This window comes from Gopherus flavomarginatus, chromosome 6 (genome assembly GCF_025201925.1).
Source record: "Gopherus flavomarginatus isolate rGopFla2 chromosome 6, rGopFla2.mat.asm, whole genome shotgun sequence".
Taxonomy (NCBI): Eukaryota; Metazoa; Chordata; order Testudines; family Testudinidae; genus Gopherus; species Gopherus flavomarginatus.
In genome coordinates, this window is record NC_066622.1 from 30760403 (window position 1) to 30782224 (window position 21822).

The 21822-nt window shown below is 52.7% G+C and overlaps 1 protein-coding gene across 1 annotated transcript; it reads right to left on the reverse strand.

The window, feature by feature from the left end:
* Positions 1-417: 417 nt before the first annotated feature.
* LOC127054348 (cathepsin F-like) lies at positions 418-20082 on the reverse strand. The gene is made up of 14 exons (XM_050960424.1): positions 19876-20082; positions 14616-14735; positions 12159-12234; positions 10047-10147; positions 9420-9495; positions 9093-9206; positions 8697-8842; positions 8154-8250; positions 7161-7241; positions 6323-6442; positions 5642-5706; positions 5013-5103; positions 4376-4434; positions 418-3900 (listed from the first exon to the last, which is right to left on the reverse strand). Exons 1-14 carry the CDS (start codon positions 20080-20082, stop codon positions 3826-3828), a joined length of 1428 nt encoding a protein of 475 aa, XP_050816381.1. The 3' UTR covers positions 418-3825.
* Positions 20083-21822: the final 1740 nt, after the last annotated feature.

Genomic DNA, 21822 nt, shown 5'->3' on the forward strand with positions numbered 1-21822 from the left:
ACAAAACCCAGACTGGAAATATTTTTTTAGTAGTGCAGGGAATTAACCATAGGAACAACTTCCCAGGGGCTGGGGTAGATTCTCTGTTTGGATTTTTGTCTGAAGTAGGTGCTGCAATCACGTGCAGGAATCACTTCAGGGCAGTCCTAGGGCCTGTGACGCAAGAGGTCAGCCTGGGTGATCACAGTGGGCCCTGCTGGCCTCACAGTCTATGACTCTATCAAAGCAAGCAGAGAACCAGATCTTGGAACCAACGAGGGGACCATAGCTGAGGAGTCTATTGGAGGGAAGTGCCCTCAATTTCACTTCACTTCCTCCTCACCCACAGAAAGCCCACTTTAAAGCTGCAAAGCAGCACCCCTTTGTTGGGGGGAGGGGAGGGGCGTCTCCGGCCCCAGACAGAAAATGCAGCTCAGGTACCAGATTCATCATTTATTATTAGTGTAGAACAAATCAAGGAACAGCAAACCCTACAGCATCGCTCTGAGCTCCTGCTACAACTGCTCTGTGGCAAGCCCAGCATGCCCTCCCTCCCACAGACCAGCCCTTCACATTTTTCTGTTACAAGAAACTGCGGAATTTTCCTCCATGCAAATGACAAAGGGGAAAATCCAGCTTTGCCCCCAAAAAACCTCACCCCATCCCACTCCTCCGCTTGTAATAGCATCCTCCAAAAGCAAAGTGCTTAACAAACCTTAGCCCATTGCTCCTCCCATGGCGGGGAGGTAGGCCATGGCGTGCTGAACTTTCCTCCTACCGGTACATACAGCTTCCCTGCTGTAGTCTAGTCCCTGTTCTTTTAAGCAGAGGTTCAGTCCCACACAGGATCAGAGCTCCAGCCCTCTTTCTGTGCCATTTCAGTCCTTGACCAGGAACCCGGATCAGCTAATTCAGTCCTGAGTTTCCAGAGCGGAAAGGAAAAAACCCAACCACCAGCAGGCTTTTCTTTATTGCTTAGGAGAGATCTGGGCTGGTGCTGAGGTACCATATGGCACTAAAACCCCAGTCACTCAGTAACACACTGGAAGGACTAGATCCTTCCTGGGCAGGCGTAAAGCAGAATCACAAACGGCTATTGCCCCCTTGCCTTGTGCAAATCCACTTTCAAAGTGCGTTTGACCAATTTGCCCCGCGAGGGGAAATACTGCAGCGAGCCTCTAGCAGCGTTAGTTCACAGCCCCCAACCTGTGCTACGTGCGGCTTTGCAAAAGGTAAAGAATTGAATGGAATGGAATGGTTTTAGCAGCGAGATCACAGCTAGGCCTACTCAAACATCTCCTACCGTGGACTTACACTAGTGCTTGGGGGAAGGGGGGGGGCAGGAGATATAGGGAGCCACAGGGCTTCTCCCACATCCTCCCCAACTTGATTACCTACTCTGACAATAACACTTTGCCTGAGCAAAGGGCTTCCTATATGAATTTGCACCTCACTGTGGGGGAGGGGTAGAGCCCATTTGCTGTGGACGGGGGGAATAGCCCGTTTGCTGTACAGCTAAGGAGAAGGGACTTGCCCATAGATCACACAGCATGGGAGCAGCAGAGCTGGAAGCAGAAGCCAGGAGGTCAAGTGTAGACTGCACCTGCCCACCCCCTGCATGGGAAGTGACATGGCTGCAGTGGAGGCAACATATAGGCTGGGCAAAAATGGTCTGACCCACCTGCTTTTCCTGCAGGAAATTATGTTTTCACCTATAGGAATATTCTGTGAAAACTATCTGGTTTTGGTGGAAAAAAATCTTATTTTTTTTCTGTGTCAAAATAAACCTAAATACCTGGCAATCAAAATAGTTTGGCAATTAAATATTTCAGTTCCCACAGGGTACCACAATGCCACAGTGGAGTGTAGTTCCGTTGACTCATGCCCCTGTTCTCCTATATGGATGGTGCTCCCCCACTACATCTCCCATGATACACCACCTTTGCCTCCACCAAAAGGGAGAGCACAGTGTACCACGGGAAGTTAGTCTGAGTAAGGATCCCAGCCTACAGAGGAGAATGAGCACAAGAAGCACTTAAACTACAACTCCCATGAGGCACTGGGACTAGCCACCAAGAAGGGAAACTATAATGCATCATGGCAGATGTAGTCTGACCACGGAGCCCAGCTTGACAGAATCAATTTTTTGTTTTTGTGTTCTTGCAAATATTTTCTGACCAGCTCCAGAGAGGATATTAATGCTCATGTGTGACATGGGTGGACTACAACTCCCAGCATGCAGTGCTCCAAGCGGCATTCCCCCACCCTCCCAAAGAACTGCTGCCTCCCAGAGAGCTTCCCGGGCTGGCCAGCCCTGCCCACATGCGAGCTGGTGCCAGGGCTGAGCTCTGGAATATAAGGGAGCTTTTGTTCCGCTCTGCCCTGTAAGGGGAGCCCACAGGGAGGACTGCCCACCTGGCAGTGAAAGGAGAGCCCATGGAGAGCCAGGGGAGGAAGTCCCAGCTAAACAGTAGCTGGCTGTACCCAGGGCTGGATTTAGGGGTGGAAAATCGCCTGGGATGCCGGGCTTGGGGTGCTGTAAAGTCTTCAAAAGTTTAACAAATGGAGGGGGTGCACCGAAGCCGCTCCTCGCCAGAGGCACCACTTGGTTTAGGACCGAACCTGGCTGTATCCTGCAGTCTAGTGTCCGATCCTTCAAAGCAGCCTATGTTTCCCTGAGAGCCAGGAGAATCGGAGGCACCGCAATTCCTGTTTTCCAAAAGCCACAGCCGGGCAGGGGTGTGACCCAAGGGCCTGTCCTTTGTAAATCCAGGCTCCTCCAAGGTCCCGCCCCCAAAAGTGAAGCTTTTGAAACCCTTGCCCCAAGACATGAGATGGGAGCAAAAATGGTTTTTGGAGGGAGAGGTGCAGAATCTAGAGACTGGTCAGTTTCATGGGCTTAATGCCCCATCTTTAGGCTAATCATTAGTGATTCCCTGTAATAGACTCAGCCAGGCAGGCTAGAAAAATGGAAACCAGCAGGCCCAGCCCCTGTTCCAGAAAGAAGCAGCAGCTCCAGCAATTAGGGCCAGGGATGGAAATTAGTGAAGTGCCCTCCCTCCCACCCCAGTCTGATGGGAACAGGCACAGCTGGCAGGGACTGTGTTGAATCCACCAACGAAAGTAAACCCTGGGGGGTGGGATCATTTCTCTACCAGGAGAGAGCGAGCTGCCTTAGGAGCATGGGTTGAAAAGCAACCCTGGTGCTGCGAGCCAGGACCTTTGGTTCTAGCTCAGCAGGGCAGGGGGAGGAACACAAGATGAGCGGCACCTCGTTCCAGGATATTGCACAGACCTATGGCTGGAGGAGGCCCAAGGGACTGGAGCATAGATTAGGCAGCAGCTCCAGTGCCGCCAGCATCCCATTCTAGGTGGCCTTTCACCCCACAAAGTCTGTCCCACTGACCTCAGCTGGGAGGGGAGGGAAAAGCCAAGAGCCTCAGCAGTGGGAAAGCTTGCAAAGATGCAGCCCTGGGAGATGGCCCATAAGGACAAATTCTGCAGTGGAAATCCTAGCCCAGCTCTTGCTGGGTGGCATTCTCCAGGACAGGGGGCAGACCTGGGCTCCATGCTGGGCTCAAGATGCATGCATGAGTACCCCCTGCTGGCAGGGCCCAGCCTCCCCCATCCTGCTGATCAGCGAGCCCCAAGTTAAGTCTCTCCCCCACCCCCTTTGCATTTCCACACTGTGGCATCTCCCCCAGCTTAGCCAGGGCCCTTCCCCCTTCTCAAGTCCATCTCCCATGCTCTAGGAAGTTGGGGGCCAGGGCAGTGACTGTGGGCAGTGTAGCAAGACACAGAGGAGGGGATTCACAGGGAGGTGGGGCGGGGGAAGTCCTGCAGTGTCTAGTCCACCACAGCTGAGCTGCACATGGTGTTCATCCCGCAGGCTCTGCTGCCCCGGTACAGGTAGTAGTAGCCCTGGAAATGCAAAAAAAGAGGGGTCGGTGGGTTTCCATCAGCCAGCAAGCCACTACTCCAGGCCTAATTTCCCCAGCACCCGCTCATTGCTGCTTAGCTTTGGGCACCTCCTTGTGGCAAGACTGGGAGGTGCAGGCTGGGAATCCCAGGAGAACCACAGGAGCTGGTCTCTGTGTCCAGCAGCCCTCATGGAAGACCCCCTTTTCTACCCACTGCTGCCCGCCCTGGCTCTCTGCTGCCAAGGATGATACTGGGGAACTAGGCCAGTCTGGAAACGTGGGAGAAAACAGAGGGAGGCCAGCTTGAGCTGCTGCTAGGAGGATGCCTGGCCTCCCCTCCCTGGAGATGGGGCTGGGGGAAGGACAGGGAAGCCAGGCAGCCACAGCAGGGGAGAAGGATTGGGAGAAGAGGAACAAATCCAGGTGGCCAGAGCAGTCTCTATCCCTGGGCACCAGCTGCTCCTCACTGGACTTACCTGCTCGCCCCAGTTCTTGCCCCAGCTGTTTTTGATGGCCCAGAAGGGGGTGCGGTCACCTGGAAGGTAGAAAGGGCCATCATGAAGGTTAAGCTTGAGGGGAGGGGGCTGGACAGTTCCTGATACATGGCTGGGGCAGAACCCAGGCTGCTGGGGGTGTTGCATCATTAGCCAGCACTGCCTGAGCCCCTGCTGTCAGCAAGAGGGATTCTGTAGATTATAGAACCTGGTCATAGCAGTACCCAGACTCCTGGGTTCTATCCCCACCTCTGGGAGGGGAGTAGGGTCTAGTGGCTAGAGCAGAGCTGGGAGCCAGGACACCTGGGTTTCTCTCTGATTCTGCCAGACTCACTATGCCTTTGAGCTAGCCACCTCCCCTCTCTGTGCCCCTGGTCACTACAAATCCATGAGAGAGAACTGGGAGCAGCAGGGACTTGGCTCAACAGTGACACATGCTGGTGGCAATGAGAACTACCTCCTCTAGGCTGGACAGAATGGAGGAAGGGTCAGCAAGGCCAGTCCTGGAGGGAAACAGGATGGTGCCCAAGGTGTCTCATTAGGTCTAAGGGAGCCTAGGGAATCGATATCCCTGAGGGGTGGGGGGCCCTCCTGTGGATTCCAGACTAGCATCACTTACGTGTCCCATACCCCACCAGCAGCACGGCGTGATCAATCATCCAGGGGTTGCAAAGGAGCCTGAAGGGGTGGGAGACCCCCCTCCTGTAGAACTGAAGGGAAGGGAGATGAGGAACATAACATTAGCCAGCTAACTGCACAGATCCCTACAATGCCACCGAGATGCAGCTGCCCCTAGGGTGGAGCACAGGACTGTTTATACAGGGATCCCTTGCCCGGTGCTGACCACCTCTAGGATGGGGAGTTCCCCTTACTGAGCCCCTGCCCTGCATCACAGCACCACCAAGTGCCAAGTCCAGATACTGGGGCAGCATTGTCTGCAAAGGGAGAGGCCCCCTGATGAATCTGAGCAGCAGCCACTCTCTGGCATCCCACTGGATCCAATACCACCTGGCTTCGGCTAGAACTCAGGTCCCAGGTTTTAAACTCTCATTCTGAGAGCCCCAGGGCCAGGGTTGGACATCTCAGCAGCCTCAGGGCCTTCGCACAGCTCTTTATCTGAGGCACACGCTGCATCCCCACCCAGCCGCACCAGGCTGTAACGACCCAGCGAGTCTGAACTCCACTGGAATCCCACCCAGTCTACAAGGATGTGGGAGCAGGTGGCTCTGCCCCGAAGCGACTGCTCACCTGCATGGCGAAAGCATTGAGTGCGATGGAGATGGGGCCGTTCTTCGCCAGCCACGCCGCGATCTCTGGAACAGACAGGATGGATGAGTTTGGGCTGTGGCAGGGGAGGGTGCTGGGTCTATTGCAGAGCTGGCTGGGCAGGTGGCAGAAAGGCCCGACCTGCCAGGCATCAGCAGCCTCCAAGGGGTCTCGGCCTCACATGGCTCATGAGGTTCCCTGTGCTCCCTGCAGCCAGGACTCTCTGGGGCTCTGGAACACGCAGCTCAGCTAGCAGAGGCTGGGTGGTGGCTGCGCTGCCCGTGACAGGTACGGGGGAGCAGCATGGTCTAGTGGAAAGGGCACTGGACTAGGACTCAGGAGACCTGGCCTGTACCCACAACAGGCTGCGTGACCCTGGGCAAGGCCCCTCCCCGCTCTGTGTCTGCCTTTCCCCTCCCACCTCTCTAGGGCAGGGACTGTCTGTGCAGCGCCTGGCATGACACGGGGGAAGATCTCGGCTGGGAGCTCTGGGCAGTGCCTGGCACAACACGGGGTCCCAATCTATCCTAACACACACAGCTGTGTGGAAGGGCAGGTCTTTTCCACAGGCAGCTGTGAGTCTCCTTCCCTTCCCATACCAGGCCCCAGTGATTGGAGTTAGGAGGAGGCAGGGCAGAGGCAGGAGGAGGAGCCTGGACTCACCGGTCTCATCCCGGGAGATCTCCACAGAGCTGTTGATGTAGACAGCCACCTTGGTGGTGGAGAAGCTGCAGCGCTGCTTGTGGCCCTCGTAGCTATAATCACCCTCTGTCTCCAGGCCGCCTGGAAGGAGCGATCCCCAGGAAGGAAGGGTTAATAATGCCAGGGGCTAAGAGACAGATCCTGCTGCAGGGAACTCGCCTGGGGCTTGTACAAGACTACAGGGATTTGGAAAAGCTCTGTGATGCCCCTCAATCTCATCCCGCAGCCCCCTGCTACCCCAGCCCTGGGCTCCCCATCACCCCCACCCACAGCTCAGCCACTGACCCCAATCCCGACTTGCAGCCCCGTTACCCCAGCCCTGGGCTCCCCATCACCCCAACCCACAGCTCAGCCACTGACCCCAATCCCGACTCACAGCCCCGTTACCCCAGCTCTGGGCTCCCCTCATTTCCACCCACAGCTCAGCCACTGACCCCAATCCCGACCCGCAGCCCCCTGCTACCCCAGCCCTGGGTTTCCCCTGCATACAGCCCTGCCAGTGCCCCTCAATTCCGACCCACAGCCCCCTGCTATTCTATTTTACCTCAGCTAGCAACAGCTGCTGATCTTCCTTAACTGCCTAACCCCTGAGCTTCACCTGCTTGCCCCAGTCAGGGTAGGGTGACCAGATGTCCCAATTTTATAAGGACAGTCCTGATATTTGGGGCTTTTTCTTATACAGTCTCCTATTACCCTCACCCCCCCCCCGTCCTGATTTTCCACACTTGCTATCTGGTCACCCTAAGTAAGGGTGAGGCCTTGACCTCCCTGCGTTGGGCCTGGATGGGCCTGAGCTCACCTAGCTGCTCAATGGCCTCATATGCATTGGAAGGCAGCCCCCCTCCGCAGGCATGGTCCAGTCCATCGCAGTCCACCAGCTCTGCAGGGAGAGAGACTGGCTCTTACTGACCGGAGGCTCTCAGGGTCCCATCCCCCCAGGGAACAGCCTCCAAGCTGGTATGCTGGTGGCCAGCTGGAGCCACTCCCGAGGCTCCGTTAGGGTCTCTCAAAGCTTTGCCGGCCTCAAAGCTGTCCTCACCCTGTTGGCTGCTCCACAACTCTCGCCACCACAGGTGTTCAGCAGGTAGCATGGGACACTGGACTAGGACATCTGGGTTCTATTCCCAATCCTGTCACTGACCTGGGGCAAGCTCCTTTCCCCCTCTGTGCACATTTTCTCCCCCACCCTGGACTAGTTAGAATGGAAGCTCTGCAGGGCAGGGACAGTGTCACTGCGTGTCTGTACAGCGCCAGGGGCATGGGGCGACCTCAGTCAGGGCCTTGTGTAGAGCTCAACACGACAGGGTCCCCCACTCTTGACTGGGGCTGCTTGGCTCTACCACCAACCCAGGCCTGGTCAGGTTTGCTGACAGTGCTGAAATCAGAGTGGAAGCTGCAAACACCTCTGGGGAGATCAGGGCACTGAAGGGGGATTAGCTCCCACCTCCTGACATCCACCCCCAATAAGGAGTAGGAGGGGGAACCCAGCAACCAACCCCCCTTCCCCTCAAAGCAAGTTTGGGTTCTTCACTCAGGTGCAGAGATTGACTCTTAACAGGGATTTCCGAAGAGCCACCATCTCAGGGAAACCAGCTAGGTCCAGAGAGCCTGGGAATCGGTCAGGCTCTCTGGGGCACCAGGCATGCCATGCACTCCCTCTCCTGGCTAAACAGCTCAGGGAGCTCCCTATGAGGCAAGACTGGGCAGTGCAGGCTGGGAGAGCCACAGGGATCCCCCTTATACCTGTCCCAGCCCAGCCCTGGCTTCTACACCACAAGTGCTAGCCACATACCCTGCTCCGACAGTGAGACAAGAGATCCCCGGCGCAGGAACCACTGTCCTTCCACGTTGCCAGTGACAGAGAAAGCCCAGCAGGAGCCACACATACCCTGGAAACACAAGGCCAGACAGATGATGGCCCACGAGTGACACGTCAGTGTCCCAAGCCCTAAGACCCTCCCAAACCCCATCAGGAAATGGTGCGGGAATGCTGGCTGCAGGGAAACTCCTAGCTACTCCAGTCCTGGCCTCTCGCTGCCAAGGGTGCTGCCTGTGCTCTTTGAGATGAGACAGCGACAGCTATATTAGCACTGGTGGCATGACATCCTTTGAAGGGCTGCATGCAGGGATCAAACCTGCAACCTCTGGATCTTCCTCCCTGAGACTACAGCTTGTGCTAAATCAGGTACACTAGCTCAAAGGGATTAGCAGCCTCAGCCGCTATACCTGGTCTAGCCACTAGTGGGAGACAGAGTGCCACAGCAGGTTACATTGGCCTAAGTTCTGCAGCAGCTGCTGTCAGGGGAGGTGGGTTAACGAAGCCATGGAAACCCACCTGGTCCTTGACGTCAGTGACAGCTCCATGCTCCCGCCAGTCCCACTCGGCAGGAGGCGGGTCGTGGGGGATGACAGCCGGTTTCATGGGCCGGGCCGGGAGTTTAGCCAGCAGCGGATTCAGGTACAGGGAGCGAAATTCCTCCTCTGAAAAGAGACAGAAAGCACATACTGGAGAAAAGCCCAGGACTCAGGAGACACAGGGTACTTGCCTATGATCTCCCCTGGCAGGGGGCGCTGCAGAGAGTGGGGCAGGAGCACTAGCTGTGGGGAGAGCTCCCGGATACTCCAGCCCTGGCCCCACGTGTAGAGAGCGGGGAGCTCCTAGTCCTTCCCTGTAGGGTGTGCTGCCAGGGCTCCATGGGCACACTAAGCCCAAAGCCATTGCCCCTCTCACCCGTCAGGTCGCTGAACTTGGTGACTCCATACTCAGCTGTGCCCTGGTCCAGCTCCTGGATCGTCCGAGCCTTTTCCAGGTTCTCCGCGAAGATCTGCAAACGCCTCTCAGTTTCTAAACAGGGAAACAGACCCAGGGAGTCCGAGTCACTGTGAGACAGGGAGTGTGTCCAAGATTGTGGGGGGGGGCTCCCTGAAATGTTGCAGGAGCCAGTGCACAGGATTCTTAGGTGGGAAGAGCTGAAAGGGTGACAGGAGCTGGCTCGCAGGATTCTGGAAAGGTGGTGGGATAGGGGGCTCAAGAGATGTGCCAGCACCTGGGGCTCACCTCTTTCATCCTTGTAGCTCTTCTTGTAGGTGGTCAGGAAGTCTTTGAACAGCGAGATCAGCTGGACGGATGCATTCTAGGGACAAAGAGGCAAGGGCTTAGAGACCTGGAAGGCTGGAGGCGCTAATTCAGTGACGTGCTGGAAGATGTGCCATCTGCCAAGGCAAGGCGAGTGCCTGGCTGCAGGGGGTGCTATAGACCCATTCTCAGCCTCCTCCTGCAGTAGGCCTGTCTCTGGAGCATTGCAGGAGGTCGGCGGTAGGGCTGGTGACCAGAGGAGGTGCCACACTGAGGCACAGCACAGGGGCAGAGTGGCAAGGGGGCAGAGCCAGAGGCCAGGGCAGTGGCATGGGGGAAGGTATGAAGCAGCATATCACAGAAGGGGACTGGAGAAATGCAACCCAGAGAAGCACCACTGCCCCAGATGACAGATTCCCCTAATCCAGGACACGTCCCCCTACCCTACTTGGGAGCAAGCGGCCTCATGTGTCCTAGTTCCAGCCCCACACACTCTCCCCGCTGGGATAGAGCCACTAGTTACCATCGCTAGAAGGGAGACTTGGGCTCGTTGAGGGACAGGACAAACTGGGCTAGAGAGGAAGAGGAGCGAGGCAGCCAGCCACCCACCTGGGAAAGGGCCTCTAAGCGAACTGGCTCTTCTGGTGTCTTGGCATGAGCCGGCTCCTCTGGCTCCAGGAGTGCCACACTTTGGACCTTCTCTGACGGCTCTAAACATAAGAGGAGACAGCAGAGAGCACTGAAGTTAGCCCCAATGCAGTTACTGTATAGATCTCATACGCCTCGGGAGAAGGAGGGCCACTGCCCATCTTCCTCACGCCCAACAGCCTCTACTGCTTGTGCTAAAGGAGATCTCCCTTGGCCAGCAGCAGGTCCCTTATCCTGTTGGAGGACACATTCACTCTTCTAGATTCCCAGACTGGAAGGTCAGATGGAACCATTGTGGTCATCCACTCTGACCTCCTGCATAGCCTAGGCCAGAGAACCTCCCACGGCCCTTCCTGCCTGCAGCCCATATCTGGTGGCTGAGCTAGGGCATAGATTTAGAGATGCCTCCAATCCCTAAAAACTCACAGGGACAAGCTGGATTCTTCATCACTTGGACAGCTGTTCCAATAGTTAAACCCCTCCCTGTTAAAAGGGTTACCTCATTGCTAGCCTGAACTGTCCGACTTCAGTTCTCAGCCTTTGGGTCTCAATCTGCCTCTCTCTGCTGAACTGATGAGCCTTCTGCTCTCCAAACTCTCCTCCCTGGGGACATGCTTACAGCCTGAGTTCAACGCTGCACTATGGTGGTTCAGCTGCAGAGGTGTAGCTATGCCTTGTGGTGCAGACCAACCCTGAGGCCTCTGAAGATCTGGGTTCTATTCCCTGCTCTGCTGCTGGCCTGTGGGGTAACCTCTGAGAAGTCTCTTCCTCTCTATGTGCTTCAGTGAGGGGGAGGGATAGCTCAGTGGTTTGAGCATTGGCCTGCTAAACCCAGGGTTGTGAGTTCAATCCTTAAGGGGGCCATTTAGGGCAAAAATCTGTCTAGGGATTGGTCCTGCTTTGAGCAGGGGGTTGGACTGGATGACCTCCTGAGGCCCCTTTCAACTCTGACATTCTATGATTGAACTCACATCCTCATTTCTAAGGAGCTCAGTCTATGCACAAAAATTGTATTGCTTTAACTATACCAGCCTAGTTAATGTGGTACAACCCCCTCTGTGTGCATGCAGTTATACTAGGATAGATACGCTTATGCCAGTGCAGCTATACCTGTATAGGAAGGGGAATAAGCTATTCTGGTAAAGGCACCTTAACCCCAGGCAACTGCATCCACACTAGAGCTGGGTGGATATCACTTTGTCAGTGAAACACTGTCTATGTTATATAGAACCACTAACTGGCATAGCTATACCAGGACAAAACAGGAGTCTACAGCAGGCCTTAGTCTCTCACTCCAGGCAGGTTTTCCAGAACTGGAATCAGTCACGCCAGAAGCTGAAGCTGGACAAATTCAGACTGGAAGCAGGAATCACATTTTTACCCGTGAAGGGAATTAACCATCAGAACAACAGATCAAGGGCTGGGGTAGATTCTCCACCACTGGGAATGTTTAAATCAAGATGAGGTGTTTTTCTAAGAGCTCTGCTCTAGTTCAGCCAGGAATTAGTTCAGGGCCAGCCTATGGCCTGTGTTCTGCAGGAGGTTGGACTAGATGAGCACAGTGGTTCCTTAGAACAGATGAATATTGTAGATCTTCTCTGAACCCTTTCCAAAGCTGCCACCATCTTTTTCACAGTGCCTCTGCCCATCTGGATGCAGCATCCCAGGAGTGGTCTCACCACTGCAGGTATCGCTGACATGCTGCCACTTCTGGGATCACTCAAGGCAGCTCTGCAACAGTGCACAGCAATGCTACATAGCAGGTGGGGAGGGAAGGACCGGAAAGCCAGAGGAATCCACAAGGGGGGAATTTAGGTCAACAGAGTGGAAGCAGCCAAGCTGGAGTCTGGCCAGGAGATTGGATTAACAGACAGCTATTTGGGAAAGTGCCAAATGACTCTTTAATGGCCAGAAGTGGATTAAAGCTTCCATAACTAGTTCCTTCCACCCAGGAAATACACGGTAAGTGTGCAGGTGGTGGAGGGATGTGGCTTTGATTCCAGTCTTAATGCTTTTGTTTACATTCTAGTCAGGATCCTTTAAAGGGATGACACCCACACAGACCCGCCATACCAGCTGGACGACACTCCTGCTTCACCAGCTTCTGTCTGTCCATCCATGGCTGACTCCAGACCTCAAAGTGACAAGACTTCCAGGAGAGAGAGAGAAAAACAGGCCTTGCGTCAGAATTTCAGAAATGAACCTTACAGAAACCTGCCTGGAGGCAGCAGGATTGGCAGGGCGTGGTGATCGTGGTGGTGGGTTCAGCTCCTGGCTCTGAGAGGACAGTGGGGTCTGCTGGGTTAGAACAGAAGGGCCGGGAGAGTCAGGACTCCTGGGTTCTATTCTTACTTCTGCTCTTAACATGTGATGCTGGGGAAGCCTCTCAGCTGTACTCTGTAAAATGGGGCCGGTGTTTCTCTAACTCCTGGATTGGGTGCATGTGCCTGAGCTTATTTGTAAAATGCTCTGGGACCCTCAGCTGAAAGAGGCCAGAGAAGAGCAGAATCACTTCTCGCTCCACAGCCCTCTCCTTCCAGCCAACAAGGCTGAACCCAAGTTACTCAGCTGATCCTCCACTAACGAAAGCTATAAAAAGATCCCCTAGTTACAGTGTGTTTGGGCTAATGCCAGATCACAAGATAACGAATGAGACGATTCAGCAGACAGAGGCCTGGCTCATGGGACAATGACTGGAGAGTCCGACACAGGATAAATACAGACCAGCGGGTCGCTTACAATGTGACCAGACTCCTGGATTCTGTGTTAGTAACGTCCCTGTTTAGTTTCAGAGCCACCTCCCAGAGCCCCAGCTCCCCTGCCTGCTTGTGATTCCCCATTTTAATACTTCAAGAAACTTCCACTGGTGTGTGTGTACATACGCATGTGCTCTTGCTTCTGATTTAAACCAGGAGAAGACAATCAGCTGTGTGTCTTAGCCCCCGTACTGTAAACACCCAGGAGCAATTCTCCTGGAGCTCAAGTGGTAGTGATGCTGCTTCTGAAATAGGTAGATCCCAGCTCTATCCTGCCGCTGCTATGAAGTCCCCATAGTTTGTCCAATTCTCCTACTCTGACCCTAAGGAATGTGTTTGCCTGGTGTGTGCACAGGACAGGGTGGGTGGGGAGGGGTTGTCCACAGAGTTCTCCCCCTATCACGCTTTGGGAACAACATCCCCTTCTAGAATCCTAATCAGGAATCAGAAAAGTCCAATCCCCAAACAACACTCCACATCTTACTGCATCCCAGATGAGACCTCCCTCTGTGTCCACTCACTGGGATCCTAACCTCTCTTAAAGCAGAGCCTGGAAACTACAGATCCCAGGATGCCATGCTCAACAATAAGTGGCCTCCACCTGAACCAAGATGAAGCAAGATATGCTGGGAGCTGCAGTACCCTCGGCCATACCTTCATACCTGTTCCATTTAATGCAAATTAAGTGTATTCTTTGGGCTCCTACTCAGTTGGAGACGTGGCCCTCAGCCAGCTGTCCCCGATTTCAGAACTCCTGGAGTTACTGGGGGAAGGAGAAAAGTAGTGATTCATAATACCTGTGCCCAGAATCTGCTCTCTGTGATAGCAGTGTAAATCCAGAACCATCTCATTCAAATCAGTGAGATGAATCCACACTTATCCTGGTGCACAGAGAGCAGAATCTGGCCCTAATCCCATGGAGGTCGGTGATGTGACACTAGAGTCACACCAGTTTAATTGACCTATTAAGAGTGGGAGGATCTGATTATGTGGACCCTGTGATGAAACAGGATTTTTCTGTAATATTTTTATGACCCCTATGTGTGCCTCTGTTTCCTCTACATTTTGTATGGCTGCCCAGTGGGGGGAAAAAGGACTATCTGTCTGAGCCTGAATGGGTCGTTAAAAAGGACTGGCCGAAGGTGACCCCGTATCAATGGAGAATCCGAGAAGCCAGTAGCAAATCCAGTCACCAGGACACTTGACACCTAACAACTAATGACCCAGAGGGAGACGGTTTCCCCACCTCTCAGCAGAGAAGCTGAGCAAGATCCCCCAGCTCCAGAACAAAGGACTTGGAAGGTGCGGGGATAGGAACTGGCTGCTGGATGGAGTCTGGGCTCTCACCTTGGAGTTGATCAAGGTCATCAGACAGAGAAAGAGAGAGACACAGCCTGAACCTGGAGTTTGCTACAGCTTGCTGGGCTCTGCGCGGGCCAGAATGGACTGGGACTAGGCTTTGACCTTCATTTCTCTGTGCTCACCTAAAGACAGCCTATGCGGTGTTCCAACTTACTAAAAAACGCGACTGTTTTGACAACACTGTTTGAGTGTCACTGCAAAGGCTGGGCTAGGTACATTAACAAGTCTCTACCAGGAGTCTCTCTCAGCTGGACTCTGAGTGCTGGAACCCCAGCAGTGAGACCCCCGTTGGGGATCTGGTGCACTGAGGGGGTTCCTCCAAGAGACTGTAACAAAGCTGGGGGTGTTGCACCAAGCAGGTGGATCTGTGACAGATCCGAAACAAAACTACAACCCAGCATGTGGCCCTTACTATTTGCTCTGGTTCCACTGAATTTTCACAGATGGCAGCATCCTGGTTTGTGAATCCATGCTGGCTGCACGGTGACTTCAGCAGGGTCACATCCAGATAGTACTTGATCCCATTCACCACCTGCGGAGAGAGCACAAGTCTCGGGTAGGCACAGCATGGCACCGTCTGCTCCATTACTGAAGACCCCAGCCTAGAACTTAGCATTCAGTGACAATAAATGGGGAACTGGTGAAGACAGAACACCAGTGTTTGCCTGTGTCCTACAGCCTTGATAAAGATTCCCCTCTATATTCATTACAGCCAAGTTCTGGCTCATCTCTACAGCAAAGAATGCTACAGGGACCTTGTTGGGACAAATTTGGATTCAGATTTCATAGCTTATTTATTATACAGGCCAATATAAAGCACTTTTAAAGCATGTCCATTAGATCATCTACTCTGACCTCCCGTATAACACAAGTCAGAGAATATCACCCCTGTGTTAAGCCCCACAACTTGTGTTTGGCTAAAACACCTTCCAGAAAGGCAGCCAGGTCTAGACTCACAGTCATCAAGAGATGGGGAACCCATCACTTCCCTTGAGAGTTTGTTCCGATGGTTAATCCCTAACTGGTAAAAAATTTTAATGGCAATGTGTCTGGTTTTACTTCAGCCACTGGTTCTTGCTCTTCCTTTCTCCACTAAAGAGCTCTTTAGTACCTAGGATTTTCTCCCTGTGAAGGTACTTTCACACCAGGATCAAGTCACCTTTTGATCATTCTGAGAAGCTAAACAGGCAGCACTCCTTAAGTTTCTCACTGTCAGGCATTTTTTCCCAGCCCTCTTCTCTGCACCGTCTCCAATTTTTCAACTTTCTTTCTAAAATGTGGCCCCCCCAATTGGACAAATTACTCCTGTACTGGTCTCATCGATGCTACATACAGAGGTAACATGCAATCAGAAAGTAATCTGCCAGAAGCAGTTCTTTATAAAACTAAAGATCTCCCAGCACTGGTCTGAAGTTTGAGGTTAGATCTGTGCTAAATTTGAAGATTTTAAGCCAGGAAGGGACCACTATGATCAGGCAGGAGCCTGACACAGGACAAAGAATTTCACTCAGCGATTCCTGCATCCAGCCCAATAATGTGTGGTTGAATTGGAACATAACTTTTAGACAGGCCTCCAATATGCTAGCCAAACTTGAAAAGCAAAATAGACGAGAAACAAGAGTGAAACTGCCTGGTCTATTCCTCATTGTTCCAACCAGTAACGCAGAGCCATAAGTAAAATGGAATGTACCAACACTAGGGATGTAAAGACGATAACTGGGTTATCTCCAGAAGACAGTCCTGTGCTGGCCTAGCTGTGACTAACAGGGGAACATGAAGGTCCATTAGCAAGTTATCTCTAAGGGTGTGTCTACGCTGCAGCTGGGAGCTGTAATTCCCAGTTGGGGTAGGTGTACATGCCCTAGCATGCTAAAAATGGCTAGTCACCAGAGTGCAATCTCATCTGAGATCCTAGGAGCATACCCAAGTGGCTAGTCCAAGCCACCACTTGAGTACATACCTAAAATCTCCAACAGAAAGATAGCTCAGTGGTTTGAGCATTGGCCTGCTAAACCCAGGGTTGTGAGCTCAATCCTTGAGGGAGCCACTTAGGGATCTGGGGCAAAAATTGGTCCTGCTAGGGAAGGCAGGGGCTGGACTTGATGACCTTTCAAGGTCCCTTCCAGTTCTAGGAGATAGATATATCTCCAATTATTAGTATAACAGGATTGGACTTGGGCAGCGAGCCCAAACCACTGCCTGTGCCCCTGCAGATTTGCTGCTATTTATGGCACACTTGCTCAGTCAGAGCTTGCCTAGGCTGGGAGTTGGACCTCCTCCTGCAGTGCAGACATACCTTACAGGATTTCCTCGAGTCTCCTGTTAGCTTAGAATGCTTCGCCATATTTTGAGTTCTGATAACTGGTTTATTTGTAATGTGCGAAGAGTGTGGATTAATTATTACATCATCTTATTTACCAGCATCTGGAAGGGTTAATCACGTACTTTTGTACAGGGCTTCATAAGTGGAAAGATGCTACATATTGTTAATTACATTAATTAATTCCTGCTGGTTACAAATCCAGACTAGTGGGTCTGACTCCTCAGTCACACCACTCTGGCACTGCAAAAGGGATCTTAAAGTTAGTATTTGATTAGTGTAGCTCCTAGGAGCCCTGGCATAGAAGTAAACTGTTCCTTGAGACATCTCCGGCGCCAGTCAGGGTAGACTGACTCTGCTCCCAGCCCCCAGAGTGGAGGACGCAGCTGGAGCTCTCTGCACGTGAGCTACTCTCAGCTTCCAGGACCCACAGGGGGCCATGGGAAGCAGAGCATACATTATACCTAGTGCCAGGTAGCTTCCTGCACAGCCCCAGGATGCTAGGCCCTCTCTTCTCCGGAATAGGAAGCCTCTGGCACTGAGGGATCTAGAATGAAGTGCAAGATTGCAGGGAATGGGGTTGGTGGGAGGGTGTCTCCCCAGGACTATCCTGAAAGAGAAACTTGCACAGGAATCAACAGGATCAGAACCAAAGTCTGTCTAGTTAAAATCCTGTTTCTGACAGTGGCCAGTGCCAGATGCTTCAGAGGAAGGTACAAGAACCCCACAGTATGAAGATATGGGATAACCTCCCCTCCACTCCATTAGCTCTCACTCTGGTCTCTAACAGAGATCAGCTTAAGCCCTGAAGCACAGGGTTTTATATCCCTTCCAAAATTGTTATTATGTAGGACAACTGTGAATATTCCTGATATCCATATAAATGGCCAATCCCTTTTTGAATCTTGCTAAGTTCTTGACATCAATGACTTCCTGAGGCAAGTAGTTCCAAAGGGTCATGACAGGGTGGGTGAAACATGTATTTTCTTTTATCAGCTTTTAAGTCAACAGAAACATAGGCCTGGAAGGGACCTCCTGGGTTATCAAGTCCAGTCTCCACTAATGGCAATGGCTCATCATAGAATCCAGTCTAAAACTTATCCAGTTCCATCCTCAAATTAGCTGGGTTGTTTGCCTGGCATTGCTCCTATGGGGAGGTATTCCAGACCCTCCCTCCTAGGATGGGCACAAACTTTCTTCTCATTTCCAGCCTCAGTTGATTCCTGGCCAATTTATCCCCATTTGTTCTTCTGCCAACATTGTCCTTTAGCTTCAATAGCTCTTCTCCCTCCATGGGGTCTCCCCCACTGTACCTAGACAGAGCAACCAGATCCCTTCTCAACCTTCACCTGGCCAGGCTAAACTAATCCGGCTCTTTCAGTCTCCTCTCATAAAATCAGCTCTCCATTCCCCTGATCATCAGCCTGGGAGCCCTTCTCTGTACCAGGCCAATTTGAATTCATCTTTGTTGAACACGGGTGACCACAACAGAACGGAACATGGCATTCAAGATGACACCTTGCCAGTGCCTTGTACAATGGTATTCATACTTTCCTATCTCAACTGAAAACTTTGCCTGATGCATCAGATTAGTTCTCCCTCCATTAGAGTATCTGGGTTTCAGATTAATTTTCCTCTCACGCAGTAGCCGCAGATCTCCATGAAAAAGCTCATTTTTCTAACATGAATGAGTGTTTTGTATTATTTTTGTTCTCAATAGTATTTCCAGCTGCTCCCACTATTAGAATCTTCTGCGAGTTTCGTTCATGTGCTATTTCTCCTGAATCATCAAGTTAAATAGAGCCATGCCCTATGGTACTAATTAGGCACCTCCCCAACTCCAACACCTTCCTGTTTATCTCTTTAGTCTCTTAGAGAATGTCCAGCACACGTGACTGCGCTCTGATTCAAGGCAAATTGAATTATTTTTTCAATTAGGATGTTGTTTGTGAGTGACTGCAGCAAGTGTTTTCGTAACATTCCAACCTACAGCAGGATTCTCCGCGTGTCCATTTGTTTAGCTATGGAAATAATCGCATTTATCCGGGCAGGATGATTCTTTATAAACCTTTTGCTCGCAAATCTGTTACTCTCTCTACAGAGGTTCCAATTGTTTCCTTCCCATTATTGTACTAGGAAGGAAAGTCAGATGCACAGGGTGGTAACTGCCTTTAGAAACACACACAAGTAATCATACAGATTAGTAATTCGTCCCAGTCCACATAACCCAGTTTATGGCCTAGGTCACATAACCTAGTCCACAGCCTATATCTAGTCCATATAACCCAATCCCCATCTCCCACAGTCCTTTTGCCCCATAACCTGTCTATAACCCCTCACTCAGTCCATAGAACTCAAACGACACCACCACCGCTTTTACTGTACATTCTAGTCTTTAGCCCCAGACCATACCCTCTTATAGCTCAGGCTATACCCCAGCATATCCGCTCCAACCCCAACGATCCATATACCTCAGGGCCTGTCTACATTTAAAACACAACAGCGGTACAGATGTGCCACTGTAGCACTTCAGGGTAGACACTACCTATGCCAATGGGGTTCTCCCATCGGCGTAGGTAATCCACCTCCCCAAGAAGCGGTAGCTAGGTTGATGGAAGAATTCTTCTGTCAACCTACAGCGGGCTACACAGAGACTTAGGATGTGGATTTGTCACATCCCGACCCACGTAGTTAAGATGACCTAATTTTCTAGTGCAGACCAGGCCCGGCTTCAGGCTGCAATCTCTATTCCTTTTGTCATTGTCAAATCCATGTAACCCAGTCCATGCCCCCCAGCCCTTCTGCCCTGTATCCCAGTCTATGCTGCACCCCAATATACCCCTTTGCCCTGTATGAGCAATGTGTAGAGACCCTCAAGTCTACAACTCAAGCCAGAACCTTTAGCCATATAACACACACTGTGCCCCGCACCACTGTCCACATAACCCAGCCCAGAGCCCACTAGCCCTTGTACACTATACTCCAGTCCATATGTCCCAGCCTGTCCCTCCACACCCTTTTTGCGCTGCACCCGATCGTCATGCCCAGATCTATATAACTCGGTCCACATCCCATCCACCCCAGTCCATGCCTCCAGCCCCTCTGCCCCGTACCCTGCCCAGTCCAAACCCCCTACGCAGCCGAGACTGTGTCCATATGATGCAGCTTGCAGCCCTTCTGCACCGCAGCACAAACCAGATCACTCCCCAGCCTGGCTCATATCGCCCGGTCCGTGCCTGCAAACACGGCCCCCCAGTCCGTTCTCCCCAACCCCAGCCAGGCTGCCGGTCGCCGGACACCCCCAGCCCTGGCCCTATACACGCACCGCGCTCAACCCAGCCCAGCCCCGCACCTGGGCCTGCGCCCGCCGGATGGCCCCCAGCCGGGCCGGCCCCCCGCGCTGCTCCGCTGCCCGGCTGTAGCTCTCCAGGGCGAAGCGAGCCGCCTTCAGGGCCGCAGGGTCCAGGCCGGCGTCCAGCTCCCGCAGCGCCCCGATCCCCGGAGCGGCCCCCAGCGCCGCGGGCAGCAGAAGCCCGACCAGCAGCAGCGGCAGCACCATCTCGGCCGCGGACTGCGCACCGCCTCCGAGTGGGGCCCGCATATGGGCTGCGGGGCGGGGCGTCGCGCTGCCATAGAGACGGGCCCGCCCCCTCGAGCCCGCCAGGGGGACCCCAGTCTAGGGGGCTGAGCCCCACCCATCCCTTCCCCTCACGCGCTGCTGCCCCACCGTACCTGGGTCCCCTCAGGGCCTCTGTACCCCACATACCCTAAGCACCCTACATACACCCCTAGAGCCTGCTTCCTTCTAGGGACCAGAATCAGCCCCACTTCGCCCCGTGTCATGAGCCCTACACAGCTACAGCTAGCTGAGATTCCCTGTGTGCTTGATTACAGTCCCCTGCTTCTTAAAACTAAATATGCCCAGATTTTTTAATCTTTCCTCCTGGGTTTTGTAAGCCTCTGGACTCTATCCAGTTTGCCCAGATCATTCCTAAACTGTGGCTCCCACAATTGAGTATGGTATCCAGCAGAGGCCTCATCAGTGCCAGGTAGGGGACAATTACCTCCCATATCTTACATACAACACTCCTGCTAACACACCCCAGAATATTAAGGCTTTTTTGCAGCTGCATCACATTGTTGACTCATGTCTAATTTGTAATCCGCTCTCATCTCTAGCTCCTTTTCAGCAGTACAGCCACCTAGCTAGCTCTTCCCCCTCAGGTATTGGTTCATTTGGTTTTGACTTCCTAAGCATACTTTGCACTTGTCTTTACTGAATTTTGTCTTGATTTCAGACAAATTCTTTAATTTCCCAAGGTAGTTTTAAATTCTAATCCTGTCCCTTACATGAACTGCCTGAACTACCTTAGGTACCAGGGCCCTTCCTCACCACCTGAGGATTGAGCACCTGCAGAGTAGAAGTGATGATGTTGGCCAGTACTTCTGCCAATCTTCCCAACACAATGGGTGGCTCTTGGTTGCCAAGACACTTTCCTGTGATAAGATTTTTCTGCCCCGTGGAATTTGTCCACACCTGGAATGTGCATTCCCAGTGTAATATTCAGCCATAGGGAGATGTGACAGCTCCAAGCAGGCTTAGATGGTACATGAGCCCTTTCAGTACTACTTTGGCTTCTACCATTGCTATCACCAGATGAAGTTTGGCAAGTTACTGGTTCACAGCCTGCCCTTGGTGATGGGGTATATAAACCCCATTGTCACAGCCACTAAGGGGTTAAGGGGCAGAATAGCTATCTCCCCAACTCCAGCTAAGTGAGTTACCAGCAACATTTGGATAATAGGCTGCATCCCAGGCAGGGGGCACAGCTATCTGACAGGCTGAGGACTACCTTGGGTCAGGCAGCATACTGGCAGGAAGTTGCCCAAGGTGCCAGACCAGAAACCCCAAGGACTAGGGTAACAGAGCTGGGGGAAACCCGCCAGCCAAAACAGGTATCCCTTCTCTTGCACTCCACAAGCTGACACCCTAGGGTCCTGCTACAAGACCACATAAGGATTTCAGGAGAGTTGGAGCTGAACCGAAAGGTAGAAACACCATGTCTTAAATGACCAGTACCTCTAACACGCTCAGGGAAATGTAAGCAGGACAGAGGTCCTTCACAGGCTCAGACTAGATTTTCAACACCAGCTCCCTGTTCTCCAGCCCAGGTCTAAGCCTCCAAGAGCATGTGCCCCACCTTCATAGTGCTATGCCCTTCTGCAACCAGCATCCCATCTACGTTTGCTCCGCCATCTCCCAGATCCCCTAGGAAACAAGTTAAACCAAGAGCAACTC

Coding starts and splice junctions, on each gene's coding strand:
- LOC127054348 (XM_050960424.1), bottom strand. CDS start 20,082: ATGGTGCTGCCGCTGCTGCTGGTCGGGCTTCTGCTGCCCGCGGCGCTG. Junction 9,496..10,046: donor GCTTAGAGGCCCTTTCCCAG/GTGGGTGGCTGG, acceptor CTTTGTCCCTAG/AATGCATCCGTCCAGCTGAT. Junction 3,901..4,375: donor GCAAGAACTGGGGCGAGCAG/GTAAGTCCAGTG, acceptor TTGCATTTCCAG/GGCTACTACTACCTGTACCG.